The sequence below is a fragment of the Electrophorus electricus genome, chromosome 24 (genome assembly GCF_013358815.1).
Source record: "Electrophorus electricus isolate fEleEle1 chromosome 24, fEleEle1.pri, whole genome shotgun sequence".
In the NCBI taxonomy this organism is placed as follows: Eukaryota; Metazoa; Chordata; class Actinopteri; order Gymnotiformes; family Gymnotidae; genus Electrophorus; species Electrophorus electricus.
Window position 1 is genome coordinate 7,910,522 of NC_049558.1, and position 21,012 is coordinate 7,931,533.

A 21,012-nucleotide genomic window follows, 5' to 3' on the forward strand; every position below is an offset into this window, starting at 1 on the left:
CAAATTCATTTTAACACAAATGCCCTCACAGTGGGAATAACTGTTAGGCATAACTTTAACTGCCCCTTTCAAAAATTATCCATAGGCTGCTTTGGCCTCTCAACTCCAAACGAGTCAGTGCAGCTGAAACCTGCGTTTCATGTTCCATATGTCGGTGCTCAGACACACCCCCGTTCAACGCACAGTGCCTGGCAATTACTTGAGGAAACAGCTGATACGTCAGGCGAGTTAAAAAAAGTACAGAGAGAAGACCATCTCCTGGAGTGTATGCACTACCCAGAACCAACAGTAGGATCAAACTAATGTTTTTATTTTTAAAAAAGGTCAGCATATTAACAATAAAAGGAGAGTCACATCTAACACGGTTTTAAGTGACAGTATTCCAAAATTTATTTCATTCTTAACGGCCACCACTTGGCCAGGCACAAATGAAGCATACCATTTTAAGTGTTAACATTTATTGCTTTTTATGAATACTGTATTGAAAGCCTAGGCATTCGGCTCACTTTTTTTTTTTTACTTTACACAAAAGCCGTGAACACTTCATTACAATCTACAAAATCTACTTTACTGAAATTTAAAAATTCTAAATATCAAAAAGGAGTTGTGGAAAGATGATGGGCTGTACACGTTAGCGCAGATGCTGAAGAGGAAGAAAGACAGAGGGGATGTGTTAATGAGTGAATTATTGAACATTTATATGCACGGCCTTTACTAGGAAACAAAGGGGAAACAAACATGTTAAAAAATAAACAAACATCACAAAGCCAAAAAAAAGACTGCACAATAGTGGTTAAAAACATACACAGGCTAACATGACCGTCACTCTTAAATGACTTACACTGATAAACATGTGCATGGTTCTCTAATGCCGAGGACACTGCAGTCCATTTACCAGCACCATGAAACACTGAAATCTCCACCAGATGGGAGCATAAAAAAGCGACATAAAAAAAAAATAATAAAAGTGAAAAATGAAACTTTTTTGCTGCTACTGTGCACATTACAGCAGTCTGTTGAGCCCATGTAGGACGCTCAAGAGCTCAAGCTGAGCACAGCGATGAGGGAACGGAAAGAGCGGCTGTTCCTCGAATTTCCGCAAGGAATTCTACAAGACTCATCAGCGCCTGAACAGACTGCACAAGAGGGCAACAGGTCGACAGTGAAAGCACACTTAACCCTAACCCCGCTCCAAACGCAGACACATGCAATTCCGAGGCTCCGTCCCAGAGCATGTAAAGCAGTGAATGCCGTGAGAAGGGAACGGAGATGCTCCGAACTGAGTCGGCAACTAAGCAAGTGCCGGAGGCTGTATGGATGAAGCGATACCATACGAGATCTGAACTGGACGGTGTCCGAGTAAACAGCAAATTTAGAAAACTGTTGAGAAGGAAGTCATTGGTCTGTTGGCTAATTTTTTAAAAAGTGAGAATGCTTGAGTATTATGAAAAAAGCCTGATTTCAGTAACTCAGGTTACATGATCCTCCATTCGGTTTATCTTTGGTTTGCAATGAATGCACCCGTGAACTGAACTTCACGGTTTAATCCCGCATGGTATCGCTTTAAGAGGCATGCCCATGGAATGTTTAATCCATAGTTTGTAGGTTAAAGTCTATTGTCCTCACCGCATAAACTTGGTCCGGGCGGAGCGGGGGAGGGGGGAATGGGAAGTATACTTGTACAAAAGCACACACAAACCTTTGCCACACATTTCCATACAGAGACGTTTAATGAAATGTAGCATCCCAACACTTGTAGGACACGTTACTGATGGAGGTGAGAAATATGATTAGATTACAAAACCTGCCATGGACTGAAGGCTCGTCAGGGAATTCAAAAGCCTCAGGAAACACATCAGATTCAACGAGCCTCAAGTAGTTAAAAACGTTATCCAGAACCAATACACAAAATGCAGTGTGGCCAACCAAAGAAGGGGTCACAAGAGGCGTGTAGAGACCTGAGAGGGTCAGGGTTCTCTGGGTGGCCACAAGAATGCCCTCTTCTTGCGTAAGGTAACAAGGTTCTCGTTTCTTTACAGGACGGGTGCTTTGGGCCTGGTATGGTGCAGTGTAAAAATTCAGTGGCAAAAACCCCTGTGTTCACTCTTGCTCCATGGTGTCATCTGCAGTCTCTGGGCTGGCTGAACTGTTCCCTGCGCTGCTGCTGCCCTCTGCTGTTGGCTCTGTGGAACTGCAGGGAGAGGCTTGCACAGGCTCCATGGTGGATGCTGCCTCCTCACTGCTGCTACTGCTTACTGGGTCAAGCTTCTCCTCAGCCTCCTGCTTTTCGGTAGGCTCCTCCCCCACCGGCTGGCTGTGCTGCTCTGATGGATCCGATTCACAGGCGCTGTCCTGACTCTGGGCTGGACCGGGAGAATGTTCCATCTCCGATTGGCTGCCCCCGTCATCTACGGACTCCGACTGCGTGCTGGAGGGTTCTGAGGAGAGAGGAATGAACGCAATACATCTGCAGACAAGCTCAGAGCAGACAGTAAAATGCCATCTAAACCACTGTGACACTGAAGCTAGCAGGCAGAAGAACCGCCATCATTTGAAACACCTTAAACGATGTTTACTCAGGTACAGCCTCACAAGGATCACAATGTCCCAACTACTTTGAAGAGGATGCACATTTCTCTATATAGTACAGAGAGAGAGAAAGAAAAAAGAAAGGTAATTCAGTGCAGCTGGCCAATCTATACTGGGTGGCAGCCAGCTATTGATTTCCAAGCAGCCTAAATGTTTGATTGTCTGGAAATGTGTACATGATGTCCATTTAAGGGGCCATTTTAATGTGTGGAAAGCTTTCTTGTCCAGGTGATATCCAGCAGCAGGCAGGGCTTGCCAAGACCTGGATGTGCAAAGCTACAATATCGCCTAGATCTGCATGTGTTGCAGGCGTAGCCGTGGATTAGCTTCTTTTTTTTGCCTGCTGCGGGGTAGAAGTTTCTTTTAATGTGAAGACACGACAACGCCTATGACTAAGCCACATCAGAGCTGCTATAAATGGCATCTTGTATGTTACTGAAGGTGCAACCATTAAAGCATAAAAAGCTACACATGCAATCCAAACTTTGTGCAGCTGAGTTTACATAAGTCAGTAGTGAGAGGAGACGGGGACACAAAACCTTTGCGCCTTTTTGGAGTCTCACACACATGCATGCACGCGGGAAAGTAAAAACGCTCAAGATCCTGCCAGTCCCAGTCACCAAAACCAATCCCCACTACTTACAAACGGATCTTTCAGACCAACAATTTATCAATTTAACAATGTGCCAGAAAGTCTGTGCTTGCGATTATGCTCCGAGCAGGGCACTGCAGCCAAAATAAAGCCTCCTGATAGTTTACAGATGAGGAATAAAGGCCAGAAGTCGTGCGCTGAGCAAGAGCGACGATGGAGCGTCGGACCCTACCCTGCTCGTCAGAACAGACGGTGTGAGTGTCCTCCGTCTCAGGGCTGTCGCACGGCACTGGTTGCGGCGAATCCGAGGGGCTCCCGGCGGGCGAGACACAGGGCAGCCCTGTACTTCCGGCCTCGTCCCGCGTCTCCTCCTCGCCATCGTCGAACTTAAGCCGTTTGGCGTCGTGCCTCGCCTCCTCATCCTCCGGCTCCTCTTCCTTCTCCCCACGATGCTTGCTTTTCTTCGGCGCCCTGCCCAAGCTCGCTGCGTCCGGTCGCACGGGATCGCTGAAGGGAAGTCACAAATGGTCGCTTTGGCCCAGGTTTACAGTGGGTATAATTGGCTCTAATGTGTGATAAAAGTGCCGTCTGTGGCTACGTAGCGTCTCACTGTACTTACACTCAGTGGATATCAAACATGGCTTCCCCTGGTTAGAATTCGTGAGGTACATCTTTGCAAGACACACATTTGACAAAGGTTAGCCTAACGTGTGGAGATTCCTACTGTGGGACGGCATCCAGTAAAAGGCACTGTGCCTTTCCTCCTTTAGCGAAGCAGTGTGTCCAACGGCTACAAATAGATCGGAAAGGGGCAGGCCTGGAGGACTTACTCGACTGTTCTTTCTGTCAGCTCAAGACCTTGTTCCTTGTTCTCTGTGCTGTCAGGGAGGCCATTGGAAGCTACACTGTTGGACAAAGAGAGCTTTGGTCTGTTCACAGGCCTGGGAGTTCCTGGACCATTCACATTTCTGGAGGAGGAATAAGTAAATTTAAATGTTATCTATTAACACGGCTACTTGCACTACTAAACAGAGCATTGAGAATCTCACACACACACACACACACACACAATGCTATGACACTGTTAACCCTTACCTATCTGGAAAAGCAGAGGCATTTCCCAGAAACATGACTCCATTCATTCTATTCATACAGGTGGATCCATTCTTCCTTCAAAGACAAAATGGCATATCCGAGCATGAACATTTAGTAACGTTATGTTACATCAGGCAGGGTAACAAGATGCATGCATCACAATGCGCAGGCAGGCAACAAATCTGAAGGGGGTTACCTAAAAAACAATTAAAAAAAAAAAAGGTTTTACTTACTCTGAGGTAGGATACACACAGCTGACCACCATCACATTCTGCAAGACAAGAGGCCAGCAAGGTTCATTGTTTTGAAAGAAGTGAAAGTATGTAAGACTAAGTGCACATACTTTCACTGCACTGGTAACACCGCATAGTGTGAAAGCGGGCGCAGCCAATGAGCTTCAGGGATACCACCTACCTTTTCCACGCCTCGGAGGAACTTGTCCGTTCCTGTGTAGTTTCTCTTCGGCTCGGTGAGTAGCTCGCACAGCCGCTGGATTGTGAAAGGGATCCTAGAACAATTCATCATGTGAAAAAGTTTGCAAATTTAAACAAACTCCGGTACAGAGGGCTAACCCTTTACTTGCATTCTGAACTGTTTTTGACATGAAAAATGGTGCATTTTACTTTAACATATCTATTAGATCACTAATGACAGGGTGCTATAAGCACACAGCTGAGTGCATCACATTTTAGGAAATATCTTGCACATAATAGAAAATAGGAGGAGTGCACTGAGTCAATTCACTTTTTCTTACCCACTGTAGCCATCCACAATTTTAAGTATCCTTTCCTTCATCTCCTCAAAGGGAATATATTCAACATTGGGATTGGCAGGACCACGCTGTTCTGGAGATGAGGCTTTGAAATCATCCATCACTTTCTCCAGTTTGAAGAGAAAGTAGCTTTTAAACTGGGACCACTGAATCCTAAGACACACAGCAAGAATTTTAAATCTTCGAAAAGGAAAAATGGTGCATTAATGCATTTGTAATTGTTACCTAAATCAATTCCACTTCCCTAGAATGTTTGCGTGCTAATGAGATCCATTTGAACTACACTAACAGCACCAGTGCTGTTAAAGATCAATTAAAACAAAAAGGCAATATTGTGATCATTTGTATTATTGTTTAATTCCCTATAGAAAAAGTATGTAACGCTAAAACAACTCACATCGTTTCTCCAGTTTTGGCAATATGGCACAAAAACTGATCCAAAATAGGGCATGTTTCTTTTTTCCCTTTCTTCTCAAAATCTGCAATAAACAGATTGCATTTAGTGCATTTAAAATGTTACATTTGCTAAAACAACAAGAAATGCTGACAACTTGGAATTGCACAATCAGACAGCACTGGCAACGCATCAATTGCATTCTTTCGAAGTTACGCGTTAAAACGTGAATTAATTGTCCTCGCATAGCAACACCCTTACACTGGCTCCAACTGCACGGCCACGGTGCCAGTTTGTCTTGCTAGCTAACAGGAACGCAGGAAGCTGAGTACGCTAGCCTGCTAGTTAGCCTGCTAGCTAACCTGAGTGGAAAGCTAACTTGCTATCTTAGCCAAACTGCCGGCTTCGGAAGCTAGCTGCCAGTGCGGTTCTGGTCCTGAGAAACAATATTAATAGCTAGCTAGCCAGTCAAATGGCTGAATAGCCAAGTAGCCAGCGCAAGATGGAAATATATTAAGTTTATGCTTTAGCGTTTTAGACGGTAACTGTTTAGGTAGATAACCGCAGGACTCATCACTTGGCAAACAATCTAGCTAATCAGCTAGCCATCTATATCTAGCTGGCTGGCTAGTTAGCTACTTAGCTAAGCTAGCTAGCTTCGGTCGTCTTAATATTGTGCAGCGTTAACGTTACCCAGCATTACCTTAAATATATCAACTTTACACTTTCGTACGTGAACCCTTGCTAGCGCTGCACTCCGAGCGCTTATTTTATTACCTCTGAAGGCGCCGAGAAGTGAGTCGATTTCCATGATCGAGGTGTCGCTAATGAGCAGGTCTCCCTGAATCCAGCTGGAAACAGAAAGATGGCAACAGCGACACTAATATGGCGCCTGCGATGTCACTACCTGCCGGTGAGAAAGTGGGGAAAGCCACAACTGACACTAAACTGGAACTATCTTTAGTTTAAAATAGATTAAAATCCCACTTGGAAACAATGAGCGCAGGAATTTGCAGGGGGTGCATATATCCTCGTGTACGAAAAACATGATTAAACGCGTATATTATTTAGACAGGATATATAATTAGGTTAGTGATAATCACAGCATTTATTGATAAGGATCAAGCAATCGAAAACACGTTCTTTAAAAAAATGGAAACACGTTATCTTCAATAACAAATGTATAGCATATTCAGTCATGTTATAGTAATGTCTTTAAAAATAAAAACACTTAAAAATTATATATAAAATGTAACTGATAATAAGGGTCAATAATTGTACATTTTAAAAAAGTATACTGTGTTCACAATTCACCACATTATATAGGTCAATTTTTAACCAGGATATAAAACAAGATATGAATTATTGAATATAGTTTTCCATTGTGATAGCGCACTAATATAAAAGAAATGGCTATAAAATCAAGCACATAACCATCCAATTTCTGTAAACAAACAATGGTAGTGGAAAGGGTCATAATGAGGAGCTGACCTTTGTCACAAGTCAGTGAAATTTCAACACCTCAGTTACGAAACTGTTCACCACGCAAACTCAGAGTTGGGCAGCCGAGTGCAGAAGCACACGGCATACAAAATTGCTTGTGCTCACACACTAGAGTTCCAAGTTGCCTCTGGAACCAATATCACCACAATAACTGTGTATCAGGAGCTTCATGAAACAGGTTGTCTTGGTCAAGCAGCTGCACACCAGCCTAAGATCACAATGCGCATTGCCAGGCTTCAGCTGGAGTGGTGTAAAGCATGCCTCCAGTGGTCTACGGAGCAGTGGAAACCTGTTCTCTGGAGTAATGAATCACACTTCACTATCTGGCAGTTTGATGGACAAATCTGGGTTTGGCAGGTGCCAAGAGACTACTACCTACCATAGTGCATGGTGTTAACAATAGATTTTGGTGGAGGAGAGATTACTGGTCTGGGGCTTTTTTTTTTTTCAGAGTTTCGACTATAGTTCCAGTTAAGGGTAATGTTAATGCTACAGCATACAAAAGACATTTGAGACCATAACATGCTTCCATCTTTTCAGCAACCGTTTAAGAAAGGCCTTTTCCTGGTCCAGCATGATTGTGCCCCTGTGCACAAAGTGAGGTCCATGGTGTGGTGTGGAGGAGGGCTCTCAGATCCACTAACAGTAACACGTTAGTCATGCTCGCTACCCGACTGCAGAGAGCCAAGCCATCCTTTTCCTGCCATGGTTTAAGATTGAGAATTTCTGAGGACTGACCTGAGGACTCTTGATAATCCAGGCACATTTAAGAAACTCAATGTTTGGATTGCCCTTTAATTAAAAATCTTAATGTTTTCTGAGCTTTATTTTCTAATATTTTATCTCAATTTATTCAATTTAATTATATTCCCACGGTATCTTCAAAGCACTTTATAAACTTTGTTTGAAAATGTGCAACATAAATAAATCTTATTGTTGTTATTGTTAATCTCCTTTATTTTGTACTGAGGTGTTTAACATATATGTGATGGTCAGGTGTCCACATTTATTTGACCATACAGTGTGTGACTCAATGTATGGTTCTCTTCTGGATCAGCAATCAGATATTACCCATTCTTACATTTTCTCAGAGATCATACTCTATTTTCTCTCATCCCACCCAATTCTGCAATATTCTTTTAGGAGAGTGCATATTAGGTTGGTCCCAGTGTCTTGGTTCATTAGATGTCCTAACAGAAACCATGATCACAAGAGCATCAAAAGAACACACTAGTTCTGACTAGGCTTGTCTGCTTGGAGATAATTGTATTATGCAATTTCTCTCTCTCTCTCTCTCTCTCTCTCTCTCTCTCTCTCTCTCTCTCTCTCTCTTTTTTTTTTTTTTTCTTTATTTCTCTTCCATCTCTTCTCCATTTCCATCTTTCCTTTTCTTTCTTTCTATATGGATTTATCTTTATCACTCTAATTCAGTCTAACACCCAGTCCTTAGTGTAGGATTGGGTCTTGGATTTTCCTGTTAGTACTATATAGCAAAAATCAAATTATGATAATATTTGAATTGCTTATATGTTTAGATGTTTATTTTTCTTTAGGCTCTAGGGTAGTAATAATTCCTATTTTTATGTAAGGCATATAAGTCATATTAAAAAGTGCCTCTCAAGTCAAACTGCAGCAAACAGAGTCGGCAAAACAAACAAGTTGCCGTGTACAAAATCAGTTAGGTAATGTATTAGATTAAATCATAACTTTGTACGATTACCTAACAAATAACTATCACAAAATCAACTTAATACACACCTTAGTCCATGAATCAAATCTATTCTCTAGTGGATCAATCATATGTGATCTTGGGCATCAGAGCATGCATTTCTTCTTATTCAATGGCCCATGTTTTTACAGAGCAACTATGTGGGTCTTATACACGAACATTCATAATATACGAGCTGCCTTCTACCCTCTTGGGTTTTCATCTCGGAGATTTGATTTGCTTAGATTTTCCACGGATATCTGTTCATTTTCCAGTAATAAGGTAATAACTATGTTCATACTGACATATGCGTAATACTGTGCTCATCCCATTAACAAATTACTTGTTCTTTCTTTCTTTCCCCTTCAACAACAACGAACTTAATTGTCTACCAAATTTACTAAAAATCATTTGGACTTTTAAAGCGGGGAAAGTTGTGATTGGACGCGGACGCGATCACGTGACGGACAGACGCCCTGCGCTGCATCGGTCAGCGGGTGCAAGTCTGCGATAGCAGCGGCTGCGGCTCTGTCTGGATCCCGCACTGTAAATTACAGAAGCCCACCTCCTCTGGAAGACCGTGCTTCTCCCATTATGGGCGACAAGAAATGCCCATCCAGGTATTTGACGGAATCGTCTTTCCATTGTATTTTTTTTGCAGTTCCCTGTGTTGCGAAGGATTCATTTGCAGCGGGTTGAAGTCTAGATGTTTTTCCTGGTCATGTTAAACGGGGAAAAAAGCGCAGCCATGGCGGATCATGAGGCTTGCCTTATTCCCGATAGCCCGGCTATCCAGTTTTAGACAAAGGAATTTAGGAGACGCCTCGTCTCTTCTTTTTCTTTGTGTGTTTTTTTTTTATTATTATTCGGCACTAGCACCATTAATGTCTAGACGCAGCAAACGATACAATACAGTTATTAGTGATCCGGTTGTAGTATACGAGATCGTAAGTTGCGCTTAAATTGCTACTTTTCTCCATGCTGAATTGCTTGGCTGTCACGCAGATGAGGAGACGCGTAGGTGAGTGACGGGTTTTGTAACAAAACACAATATCGTGGAAAATCTCTTTTAAATCCCACAGGCCAAAAAGACAAGCCAAGCCCTCTGCAGACGACGGATTTTGGGACTGTAGCGTCTGCACCTTCAAAAACAGTGCAGAGGCATTCAAATGCAGTATATGTGATGTGCGCAAAGGAACATCTACAAGGTAAAGTTCTTGTTAGCTGTACATCAGGAAGACTAAACACTACATGCTCCGGAAAATGGGGAAAAGCAATGTTATTATGTAAATGTGTGAACGTCTTAATAATTTCACTTGTTGACTTGCCACATGCTTCCTGATCAGTGTACATTGATGTCACGTGATGTGGGGGGGTTTTTTTTTTTTGTTTTTTTTTTTGTTTTTTTTTTAATCAAACCGCTATGAAAATGCAAAATGTTGGGTGAAGAACTACTTTTTCAAACAGACAACTAAGGAGACTTCTTAGTGGAAACAAAGGAGCCAAGCCATGAACTGGGCTTTACCTGCTGCAAACGATGCTTCTGTCACAGAGAGCTGTGCAGCAAGGACTTAAACTGGTTCAGTAAATCAGGCCGTTCCTTTTATGTTTGCCATTAAGATGGAAAAGAGCACATGTCTTTTTTGCCAATTCATGCGATGTGACCTTATATATCGTAATACATTCTATGCACAGAGCAGAATTCACACGACATAACCCTCCCTCCCCGAAACACGCAAGCATTTTCACGCATCTCTGCGTGTGCTCGACCTGTTTCATTGCACTGAGTATAAAGCAAATTATTTTCCATTAGACTATGGTTTAAATGCTGACATTTATCTGAAAAAGTAACCCTCTTCCTGTTCAAAGATTGCTTACGTGACCACCTTTAGCCATGTCTTAATACTTGGTGTGAACACATAGCTAAATACTGTGTGAAGCTGTCAGGGTGGGGAATCTGCCAGGGTGGGTGTTGGAGTAGGCAGGTCTCACCAACCTGAATCCTACCCTGACGAGTGGGTAGAGAAAGCAGAGCTGGTGTAGTATTTCCAAGTCACGGCCACTGTTAAAGGCAAGGGCAGCAGTGCATGCTGGGATCAGCTGCTTGCAGGAGCTGGCAGGGCACCTTATCCATGCCTGTACAGGCGTCTGTCTGTGCCTTTGGTTTGTAGCAGCCCTGTCCAGATCTTATATGTTCTTTGTTCAAATTCCAGCTTATACCTTTTTTGACCATCATGAGGAAAATGTTCATGGTTTTCAGGTTTTGAGGTCTCTGTGTGATTAGGAGATTTGGTTATAAATTGAACTTGGTTAAGACTTAGTTTGTTAACAACATAGCTAGAATTTACCACGTCTCTGTCACGACGGTGGGAACGTCTCAGTCCAGTACAGCTGAAAACAGAACTATATTAAAACCAGCCCCACTCCTGGCTGTGCAAGAACACACTAGTGAATTAGAAAATGTTTAAGATTGTAGTCCAGATAGGTTTTCCTTCAGCTATGTCTTTAAAAATAAAGAGTAGAGTTTTTGGGGTTTGAATTGTCTTGGTTCTTAGCCTTGATTGCCGTCGTATTCGTTGTACAGCTGAGTTGGCTGTTCAAGTGTTTCTTGTTTGGTTGCCTCTGAAAAAAGTAAACACAGTGTTCTGCATTTTTCAAGAATATCCAACCTTGCCTCTGTGTCTCTGAGTCAGACATCTTTGTTGATAGTTTGGCTGTACCAAAATATGCAAAGGCCAAAAGAGCCATGGTGCTAAACAGAATAAGGGTTTTAGTTTTGCTCGCCGACTGGAATATCACTCCAGGACCAGAACAAGATGTATTTCTGCCCTTCCCCGGTATCACAGTGATATTGAAACAGCTGAAAGGGACATTGCTGTAGTCATTCAGACAGAAACTAGGAACAGTGTTTTGTATTTTGTCTCTGTATATAGATGGGTCTCTAGCTATTACAAAAAGTATTTGTAAAATTTCTCTTAAAATTCTGGATACGGTTGAGGGGTAGGGGGTGTAGGAGATGTTTCCACTCTGGGGCACTTGAGAGTGAATTAATTTCCAGTTCTCTCTTTTTCTTCTGTCCCGTGTTCCTTTTTTGGTGTTCATTTCAGTGCCGGGTACTATAATGCTAATCTTGGCCTGGTACTAGTCAGAGGACTCTGCTAAAAGATGCATAGCCTGACAGGGCCAGTGTGTATTCACAGGGTTACCTTTCCCTGGAGTCTGAAAATACCTCAGATACGTTTCAGCAGCCATTGTGTGGGAGACTGGTTGGCTCACACTAGCGAGCAGGAGCATTTAATAGAAAGAGAGGAAGTTCAGGAGGAATGGGCAGAGTTAAGAGTGGTTTCTGGTCATTGGTAGAAAGGCCATGTCCCAGACTTCCAATCGGATTGTGTAGATGTTACAAGCCATTCTGTATTCTAAGATCAGGGTGATACTGATAGTGGGCAGCCAGGGTTAGCCATACTGAGAGTGGGAAGTACATTAAAAGACCAAAATAACAATGAGGCATGGCAAAAAGGGTTCCTTTTTGCACAGGAAGGTTATGTTGCGATTAGCATAGCACACATACTGATACAACAGCCGCATGAAGAAGGGAAAAAAAAAACAGTTTAAAAAAAGCTTCTCTAAAAGTGTATTTCGCTCCACCTTTAGAAAACCTCGAATAAACTCTCAGCTCGTGGCGCAGCAGGTGGCTCAGCAGTACGCCTCCCCTCCCCAAGCCAAGAAAGAGAGGAGGGACCGCACAGACCGGGAGCTGCCCGACGACGACCACTACGACATGGACAACTCGGACTCGGACAGACCGAGCAGCGTCCACCCTGACTCAGACCAGCCAGACAGGCTGGCCCCGGAGTGTGGCCAGGCCGACCGGGGTCACGCGCCCAGAGACAGGAGGCAGGAGCGTGTTGGACTGGACAAGCACCAGCAGCACCAGCTCCAAGCTGACAGGAGGCTGGAGAGGCCGGCCCTGGCCCAGGAGCTGCTGGCCCAGGGGGAGCAGCCTCACGCGGGACTGATGGATAAGGTCCAGCCACACAGGCAACACATGGACAAGGAGCATGTCCACGCTGACCGCGAGTCCGAGGCCCAGGGTGAGAAGGAAGACCTTAAGAAGGGCAAGCTGGAGAGGACGCTTGTGGACAAACTCAAAGAGAGGGAGAAGGGTCTTGCGGCCAGCAAAAAGCCCGCTGCTAAGAAGATGAAGTAAGTTGTCACAAATAGGACTATCTTTGTAATTTTTTTTTTTGTGCAGTGTGTGGCCTTGTGGATAAAGATGGTCTTATAATGTTTATTTTTCATCATGTACAGTACATCTGAGCCTTCGATGTCTCGATTTTTGCGTTCAAACAGCTTGTCCCATTGTTTGTTCTTAGGCCCAAGCACATTCATAAAGGTCCTCCTAGTGAAAGGAATAGCTTGAAGTCTGGCAAATCAGCCGCTAAGAGCAACAAATCTCTTATTTCACGGTAGGTTAATGCATCATCACACATGCTGCTATCATTTTATACTACATTATGGGATTACATTGTTAATTGTAAATCATCATTCCAGTTGTGTACAAGGAAATTATGAATTACTTACTAGAAGCTCCAGTCACTACATGCCAAAGCCAAACTGCTACTGTGGAAGAAATAGTCCTGAACTTACTTAACATAGAGCAGTCTAAACCCACATAATGTTTTAATGGTGGCTGTCCATCTTGTAGTGTTGTTTCAGAGCCTCATGTTGCAGTATCCGAAAGCTAGCATGCCAATATGGAGTTTTCAACCTGCGGTGGCTCAAACCACGTAACTGTAAGACGTAAAGGTGTGGTAGTGTTTTGAGGGTGTAGTTCTGTGCTTCTGTGGTCCATGCTTTTCCTGCAGACCGAAGCTGAAGAACATAGACCGGAGCTCGGCTCAGCAGTTAGCTATAACGGTGGGCAACGTGACTGTCATCATCACAGACTTTAAGGAGAAGACCCGTTCGTCCTCCACCTCCTCCTCCACTGTGACCTCCAGCGCTGGGTCTGAGCAGCAGCACCTGAGCTCCAGCTCCGAGAGCACGGACAAGGGCTCGTCTCGTGCCTCCACGCCACGCCGAGACCTCGCCCCTGGAAACGGCGAGGTCCTGTAGAAAGGTGTTGGTCTGGAACCCTTGACGCTCGCCTTCAGGAGGCTCACCTGTAACTGATATACTTTACCATAAAAGGATGAAGGATCGTCGTCATGCATGGAGACCGTTTCCATCTTGATATTCTGCCACAAGCTTTTCAGTGGTCTAACGCATATTCCCATGAAAGGACTGTAGATTCGTATGTTGTGGAATCAGCATTATTGAATGGACGTTGAAATCCACTGAATATATTTGAGCCTTAGATCTCCAGTTTTGTGTGATTTCTCTACACTAGGACAATTGCCTGTATGACTTTGGTGATTCTCCTGCAATCCCCAAACAATATTATGCCACTGTATATGTTAGTTGGAAGGTGTTACAGTTAAGAGAGGACCATTATATAGATCCAAGAGAGACCCTTCTACTTGTTATTTCTCAAAGTAATGCCTGTATGCATAAACTGTGATAATGGGGACAAATAATATAGTAAATGGCCAAATTTGAAATACAAACAGTGAACAGACTATTTAGTGTATTTATTTAGTGCAAGCAATTCTGTTCTTGTGTATGATTTGTAACCTTAATTTACTATGTAAAGATGGTTACATATAATTAATACTTGTCTTAATATGGATTATTCCTTTTATGTTTATTTGTGGTGTATTTGGTATTTTACACAGTTCTTTTCTTGTACTTTTGACATCTTATCCCAGTTATTGCGTGTTAAAATATAGCTATTATCACGTGCACTATTTCTCTCAGTGCTGCTTGGTCATTTCTTCTGCCTCAGACTGAAGTCTGTGTTTCTGAACTTTGCTTGTGGCCTAGTCTTCATTTCCAATAAAGTTACTGCGTTTGTTTAATCCAGCGTCTCTCAGACTCTCTGCCTGTTACTATGGGAGGTTGAGGTCATTAGCAATACCACCACTTGCCTTACTATGTTCTATGCCTGTGGATCCTTTTATGCTATTGGCAAGTCATTAAGAGCTTCCCTTAAACTAACTGAGGTCCAAACCAAAGACCCACAACATTGGTTATGTGCTCTACCACTGGCCTAAAAGACCATATTTGTCCATAATTCAGTATGTAGTAGTAGTAGTAATATTCTAATCACAATTTCAAACAGGTCATCTGCTTTGAAGATTATATAGTTATGATTTTCTTTTCTTTCCATTACATATTTCACTCCCCTTTTAGTGCTTTACCACCACACATTTCTATAAAATGGAGGAAAAGTAATGACATTATTAATACAACTAATAATTGTAAGCAAATACAAAGATGGAAAATAGCTTTAGAAAGTTAATTTTTATGAAACCTGCCTGTTCCATGATTTATTTGAATAAAACATTTTATTAGAATTAAAAACTTTTCCAGTACACAAATGCAGAATGTGCTGTAATATTGAATACCCTTTGATTAGATGATGAATTACTTATTAATTGGATGTCCTTCTTTCTCAAAGAATGCATGACCCAATGTGACCTTGAAAGGCTTAATATTTCATCACAGTGCTAAGTCTACAAACCTGTTTTTGGAGTGTTTCATTTAACCCCGACTGAGCAAAACTCTTTTTTGTCACACGGTCTGTGGCATTTCATTCACATTTGAGATGACCTCTGACCAGACTTCTATACTGAGATTAAAATCCGCGTGAAGACAATATTATTACCCAAAAAGACGTTCCGTACAAAATCACCCTAACAGAAAATAATGATTCGCCGAAAAGAAACAAAATCCTAATTAAGAAATAACTTAATTAAGCATACCCCATGCTTTTATCTTGAAACACCAGCGTGGTAAGTGACGTTGGGAAAGAATATCCGTCTTGCAGCTGCGGGCTTCACACTTCCCCAACGCGACTTTGTTGTTGTTGTGTCGGTGACGCGGCAGACGGTCCGTTCGAGCGGCGGGTGAGTCCCCGTCCGTCACGTCGCTTTCTTCGCGTGTGGAAATCGGCTCTCTCATACAATCCTTAACCTCCGTGGGCAGTTTTAAGCGAAGATGGCGGTTCCTGCAGCCCCGAACCTGCAGATGAGCACGGCAAGACAAAGCAGCCCCGTGAACGCTTCTGAAAACGACATCCATATCGACGAGAGCGAATTGGAAAGCATCACGAACAACGTCGAAGACAGTAACGTTACTTCGCTCCCGCTGCACTCTCCATGGACGTTTTGGCTTGATAGGTAGGATTACTGTTTATAGTTTGCTACTGCGATACGGCCTGTATCCGTACTAAGGGTTGGATATTTTAGGCATCACCTGCAGGGAGCTTTTGAAATGTCAGCTACTAGATGCGTGCTTGCTAACAAAGGTCCAGGCCTAGCTCGTCCCGCCGCTTCCTTATCAACGCAGGCGCAGCACTGTTTTTAGCAGGTGCGCTAAGTCAGTCAGACGTTTGAGAGTTTCAAACACCCAATATAAATTCACTTTGAACACAGAAATGGCAGAATTGTGTGATTTGTATGCGTTTCATTTATCCAGGCTCTGATTAGCTAACTGTACCGCATAGCTCCGTGAGATCGAGTTAGCCGGCTAGCTAGCTATGCGGTACCGCTACAGCTAGCTAGCCGGCTAACTCGATGTAGCGGTACCGCATAGCTCCGTGAGCTCGAGTTAGCCAGCTAGCTAGCTGTAGCGGTACCGCATAACTAGCTAGCCGGCTAACTCGATGTAGCGGTACCGCATAGCTCCGTGAGCTCGAGTTAGCCAGCTAGCTAGCTGTAGCGGTACCGCATAACTAGCTAGCCGGCTAACTCGATGTAGCGGTACCGCATAGCTCACCGAGCTATGCGGTACCGCTACAGCTTGCTAGCTGGCTAACTCGGTGTAGCGGTACCGCTACAGCTAGCTAGCTGGCTAACTCGATGTAGCGGCACCGCTACAGCTAGCTAGCCGGCTAACTCGATGTAGCGGTACCGCATAGCTCCGTGAGATCGAGTTAGCCATCTAGCTAGCTGTAGCGGTACCGCATAGCTAGCTAGCTGGCTAACTCGATGTAGCGGTACCGCTACAGCTAGCTAACCTAGGTTAGCTAACCCGGCTAGCGACAAGAAAACTAGGTCGAGTCGCACGTCACCTGTACATGATAATGAGTTGTTTGTTACTTTACTGCTGACTGTTGACTTCAAATCCTGAACAAATTCAAAGAGCTGGTATTCAGTTGGGTTTTATTGTCAGTTACTTTCATTAGTGTTGCTTATTTAGCGATGCTTTGAATATACCAAATATGCAGTGTATACTAAGTGTTTTTATATATTTATTGTTAAGGCTAAATTTATATACCCCGGTTTTTCATGATATTGAATGATGTAAACAACTTTATTTAATGAGCTTTCGCTGCGTTGCTGTAGTCTCTCTGGTTTTGTCCTTTTATTTGGTTGTACTGCAGGACAGCCAATATATGTAGTTACCTTTGACATCTAACGTTTGAAGTAGGTTGAGTAACTTGAAGCAAACCTTTTAAATATTGGGATATTTAAGGCCAGGGCTTCGGAATGAACTGCTAAGCGTCGTGAACAGAAAGTAGTTTTTTTTAAACATTTATTTTCCTTATTAGTAGTCTAAAAAAAGTTGCCATAGGTATTTGATTTCATATCATTTGTATGAAAACATATCAGACGTGTCACTTCAGCAAAGACTAACTGGTTATGTCGGTGTATATCCCAGGTCATTACCAGGGACGACAGCAGCAGAGTGTGAATCGAATCTGAAAAAGATCTACACAGTCCAGACTGTTCAGGTAATTATTGGCAAATGCATAGTTTTTAGACCCTTTTGGGGCATACAAGTTGTTTTCTGGATGCATTTTTTTCTTAAATGTGTACTGAGAGCTTGTGAAACAACGTTTAAAAAAGCATTAACAAATAAAAAAAGTATAAAGCACTAAATCATAATTAGGAGTATGAAAAGCTACTGTTATAGATACACGATTTATCGCATGTGTTCAGGCTTTTAGCATTTCGTGTTTTAGAGGGGAAATTTGTTTTTTTTAAAATTCTGGTCCATATGCAACTGTTTTGTCCCATTGTGACCCAAAGAGTCAAGATAGAACCTTCAACCTTCTGAAATAAGCCACCATGTTAAGCCTGTCATTTTGTCCTCTTTTGTTTTTGAATAGAGCTTCTGGAGTGTCTACAACAATATACCTGCTGTGTCCTACCTCCCTTTGAGGTGTAGCTACCACCTAATGCGAGGAGAAAGAAGACCACTGTGGTAAACTTAATCTAAATCATAGTACACTTGATTATGAAGTGTGAAATTGTGGCGCCAGTAGTCTGAGGCTCCTTATATCATCTTATGGCTATGAATGTTGAGCTTGAGGTTTTGGGCATGACTGGTTCTGGTGGCAAAATCTTTCCTTTGCTTACTATGTAGGGAGGAGGAAAGTAATGCCAAGGGGGGGGTGTGGAAAATGAAAGTACCAAAGGAGAGCACGGTAAGTCTCTTCCCTGGAAAAAAAACGTAATCTTGTTCAAGCTTCAGAACTACATAGTGTTACCATGATTGTACTTCAGATTTAATGCTCGGTGGGACACGACGTCACCTTTTTTTCTGTGTGCATTTTCCTTTTTTCTGTTTGCCGTCCGTCCCCTAACCATCACCGTGTTATCAGTCAGCTGTATGGAAAGAATTATTACTGGCTACTATTGGCGAACAGTTTGCTGACTGTTGTGCATCAGGTGAGCTCTCTATTGGAGAACGAGCATATCAGAGGTTTTCAACTGTTTTCCAACACGTTCCTAAGAATGTTATTGTTTTTTTAAATTTTATTTTATTTTTTATACAAAAATTTTTTGTATTAAAAATAATTTCATTCTTGGATTTGCTTACTTTTAGAGGACGAAGTTGTCGGAGTTAGTGTCAGCGTGCGAGACAGAGAGGATGTGGTTCAAGTTTGGAATGGAAATGCATCTTTTGCTAACGAGGCAAACATCTTAGGAAGAATCTATGAACTACTTCCACAGATATCATTTAAAGCAGTATTTTATAAGCGTAAGTTTGAAAAGCATACATTTTCATTGGTGTTTAAATATTTAGTAGTTTAATAGCAGCAGAAGTTGCATTACAATTTGGAAATCTCATTTGCAGCCTTTTAATTTTAATTTAGGATTTGAGTAAATATAGGATAACATTGAGAGAAGGCTGTGTTTATTCTACGCAAGTGTGTTTCTAGTAGCTTTTAAAATTTTGGGCTAGTTAGTCCAGTGACAGAAAAACTCATATAGCCCATAGTGCAAAAACCCGTGCACATATAGTCAGTTATCTTTAAATGCTTCTTTTTTTTTTCAACGAAATGCTTGCACCATTATTTATAAAGTGCAAATTATTTGTGCAATTGTAAAGATTGCTTAAGGTCTTCATGTCCATCTTTCAGCACACGAGGAACACCATGCATTTGAAGGTGGTCGCTCAAGACATTAGCCATCTTTGCACAGTCAACGGCTATTTTCTTTTCACTCGTTCATTCTTGGACTAACGTTAGGAAATGGACTAAAAAGGAGATCACACTTTTTTTTTTTTCCTTTTTTCTTTTTTTTTCCTTGCCTGATCAGAAGTATTTTCGATATTTTATCCCACGAGAACTGAAACGCACTGTTACAGCTCCTTTTTAATTCTAGGTATTGCAGATGGTGTCTCTGTGTTCTCTTGGCAAATTGAGGCGATGTGCTTCACATGCAAGTAGCATAATGTATTATGTTTTATCACAACAGAGTGAAGTTGCCATGGCCTTTGTGTTTTTGCTCTTTTTCTTGGGTTGTTTGGTTGGATGTTACCCCGCGACATAATTGCTGCTTGTCGGAGCATGTTCTCTGCATGTTAAACTTGACATTTCCTCAGACACAGAGCTCCACTGTGCTTTTGGTTAGCTGTAGTAGCCGTAGAGTAGTACCTTAGCTGTTATACTTTTTATGCAAATGTGTTGCACATTCTTTTTTGGAGGGTTTTTCTTCTTTTTTTTTTGCGTGAAGCCTGAAACATAAATTTGTCCCCTATTTACTGAAACCGGGCCCTGTTATTTGTGGGATGTGGTCGGCGCCCTTCGGTTCATTTTGTTTTGTGCTAAATGTAACATCTTCTATACACTTCATTCTTGTCCTTGTCAGAACCATTCTGGAGTGGTTAATGTATAATGCAGTTCAAATATTTTCATAGTGTAAAATAACTAATTTTCAGCCATTATATCAAATGTTCTTTGTTTTTATGCTTTATCTTGTCTGAAATGTTGGTAAGTATATTTTATGAGAGGATGGAAGTTAGTGTAGATACTGTAAAATTACGAAGCTGACAAAAACCTTTGTAAACATTTGAGCATTGAATGAATGTGTTAGTTTTCTGTACCAAAGAGACGCCCCCCACTGCACTTGTGTTGTAAATTGTAAACAATCCCATGCCACCGTCCTTGTCTCTGAATTGGTATGTTGAAAACATGCACATGAGAAGCAATGGCTGCACCCTTGCCCTGTCAAAAATGAGTAAGTTTAGTTAAGTCCCGTTAGTTTGTAGTTTTTTCCAGACACAAAGCTGATTTTAGCTGTTGTCAGTTTTAAGTGTTTCCCTTGGTGTATTTGTTTTCTTAATGTTAATTTTTCAAATCAAAACTGTAACTGCAAGACCTAAATTATGGCCTGGGTCATTTATGTGAAAATGCACTTAAAGCACAATGATCAGTCTAATTCTAATGGGCAAGGAATCTTTACATGCAGCAACCTTTCATATAGCAGCTTTTCCAATGTATTATAAATCTTCTTATGAGACACATGTATTGAAATGATAATTTTATTTTTATGAGCATTTGTGTCTGTAATCCAGGGCTCCGTCAGGATGTGAGACCTCAAACTGATCAATCTTCTGGAATGGTGCCTTGTGTTCTCCCAGGGTTTCACTCATAGAATATTCTGTTTTATCTCTATATTTAATCAGTTATAATGTAAATTGTTTTTTGCTTATAGGTTTTGAAATATTGAATAAATAAAAACACAACTTTTGAGGATCTTAAAGTCTTATTGTTCTGTCACATTAACATTAACGCCGTGATAAAGTGCTTAACTGGTTTTCGTGAGCGGGCCACTATAGTTGTAGTTTAAGTCTATGCCAGAGAGTGGCGCACGTAATACAGTTTGTAAGGGTCTGGTCGCAAACCCCCCCCCCCCCCCCCCCGCTCGGCCTCCACACGCCTAAAGCGTTATAGTTGTTAAATATTTTTTTTGTCTAGAGTTTAGACATACTCCTTTTATCTATGGCAATATTTATAATATAAA

The 21,012-nt window shown here is 42.0% G+C and overlaps 3 protein-coding genes across 3 annotated transcripts; 2 read left to right on the forward strand and 1 right to left on the reverse strand.

Annotated features, from left to right (window-relative positions):
• Positions 1-294: 294 nt before the first annotated feature.
• Positions 295-6,313, reverse strand: ppp4r2a (protein phosphatase 4, regulatory subunit 2a). The gene is made up of 9 exons (XM_027017933.2): positions 6,220-6,313; positions 5,446-5,527; positions 5,031-5,201; positions 4,691-4,784; positions 4,510-4,547; positions 4,277-4,351; positions 4,012-4,149; positions 3,414-3,688; positions 295-2,438 (listed from the first exon to the last, which is right to left on the reverse strand). Exons 1-9 carry the CDS (start codon positions 6,251-6,253, stop codon positions 2,101-2,103), a joined length of 1,245 nt encoding a protein of 414 aa, XP_026873734.2. The 5' UTR covers positions 6,254-6,313; the 3' UTR covers positions 295-2,100.
• A 2,826-nt stretch (positions 6,314-9,139) lies between these two features.
• Positions 9,140-14,613, forward strand: rybpa (RING1 and YY1 binding protein a). The gene is made up of 5 exons (XM_027017903.2): positions 9,140-9,273; positions 9,736-9,861; positions 12,308-12,859; positions 13,030-13,122; positions 13,522-14,613. The coding sequence occupies exons 1-5, from the start codon at positions 9,248-9,250 to the stop codon at positions 13,769-13,771; spliced, it is 1,047 nt and encodes a 348-aa protein (XP_026873704.2). The 5' UTR covers positions 9,140-9,247; the 3' UTR covers positions 13,772-14,613.
• Positions 14,614-15,620: 1,007 nt separating this feature from the next.
• On the forward strand, positions 15,621-20,751 carry eif4e3 (eukaryotic translation initiation factor 4E family member 3). The gene is made up of 7 exons (XM_027017939.2): positions 15,621-15,936; positions 17,420-17,492; positions 17,871-17,965; positions 18,128-18,188; positions 18,366-18,432; positions 18,590-18,745; positions 19,128-20,751. The coding sequence occupies exons 1-7, from the start codon at positions 15,755-15,757 to the stop codon at positions 19,172-19,174; spliced, it is 681 nt and encodes a 226-aa protein (XP_026873740.1). The 5' UTR covers positions 15,621-15,754; the 3' UTR covers positions 19,175-20,751.
• Positions 20,752-21,012: the final 261 nt, after the last annotated feature.

Bases quoted from the DNA above. Each gene is read 5' to 3' on its own strand.
- ppp4r2a (XM_027017933.2), bottom strand. From the start codon at position 6,253: ATGGAAATCGACTCACTTCTCGGCGCCTTCAGAG. The intron at 5,528-6,219 runs GTAATAAAATAA...TGTTTATTGCAG, and splicing joins ACTTCTCGGCGCCTTCAGAG to ATTTTGAGAAGAAAGGGAAA. The intron at 3,689-4,011 runs GTAAGTCCTCCA...ACTTCCCTTCAG, and splicing joins CTGACAGAAAGAACAGTCGA to CGATCCCGTGCGACCGGACG.
- rybpa (XM_027017903.2), top strand. From the start codon at position 9,248: ATGGGCGACAAGAAATGCCCATCCAG. The intron at 9,862-12,307 runs GTAAAGTTCTTG...CTCCACCTTTAG, and splicing joins CGCAAAGGAACATCTACAAG to AAAACCTCGAATAAACTCTC. The intron at 12,860-13,029 runs GTAAGTTGTCAC...GTTTGTTCTTAG, and splicing joins CCCGCTGCTAAGAAGATGAA to GCCCAAGCACATTCATAAAG.
- eif4e3 (XM_027017939.2), top strand. From the start codon at position 15,755: ATGGCGGTTCCTGCAGCCCCGAACCTGCAGATGAGCACGGCAAGACAA. The intron at 15,937-17,419 runs GTAGGATTACTG...TGTATATCCCAG, and splicing joins TGGACGTTTTGGCTTGATAG to GTCATTACCAGGGACGACAG. The intron at 18,433-18,589 runs GTGAGCTCTCTA...GCTTACTTTTAG, and splicing joins TGCTGACTGTTGTGCATCAG to AGGACGAAGTTGTCGGAGTT.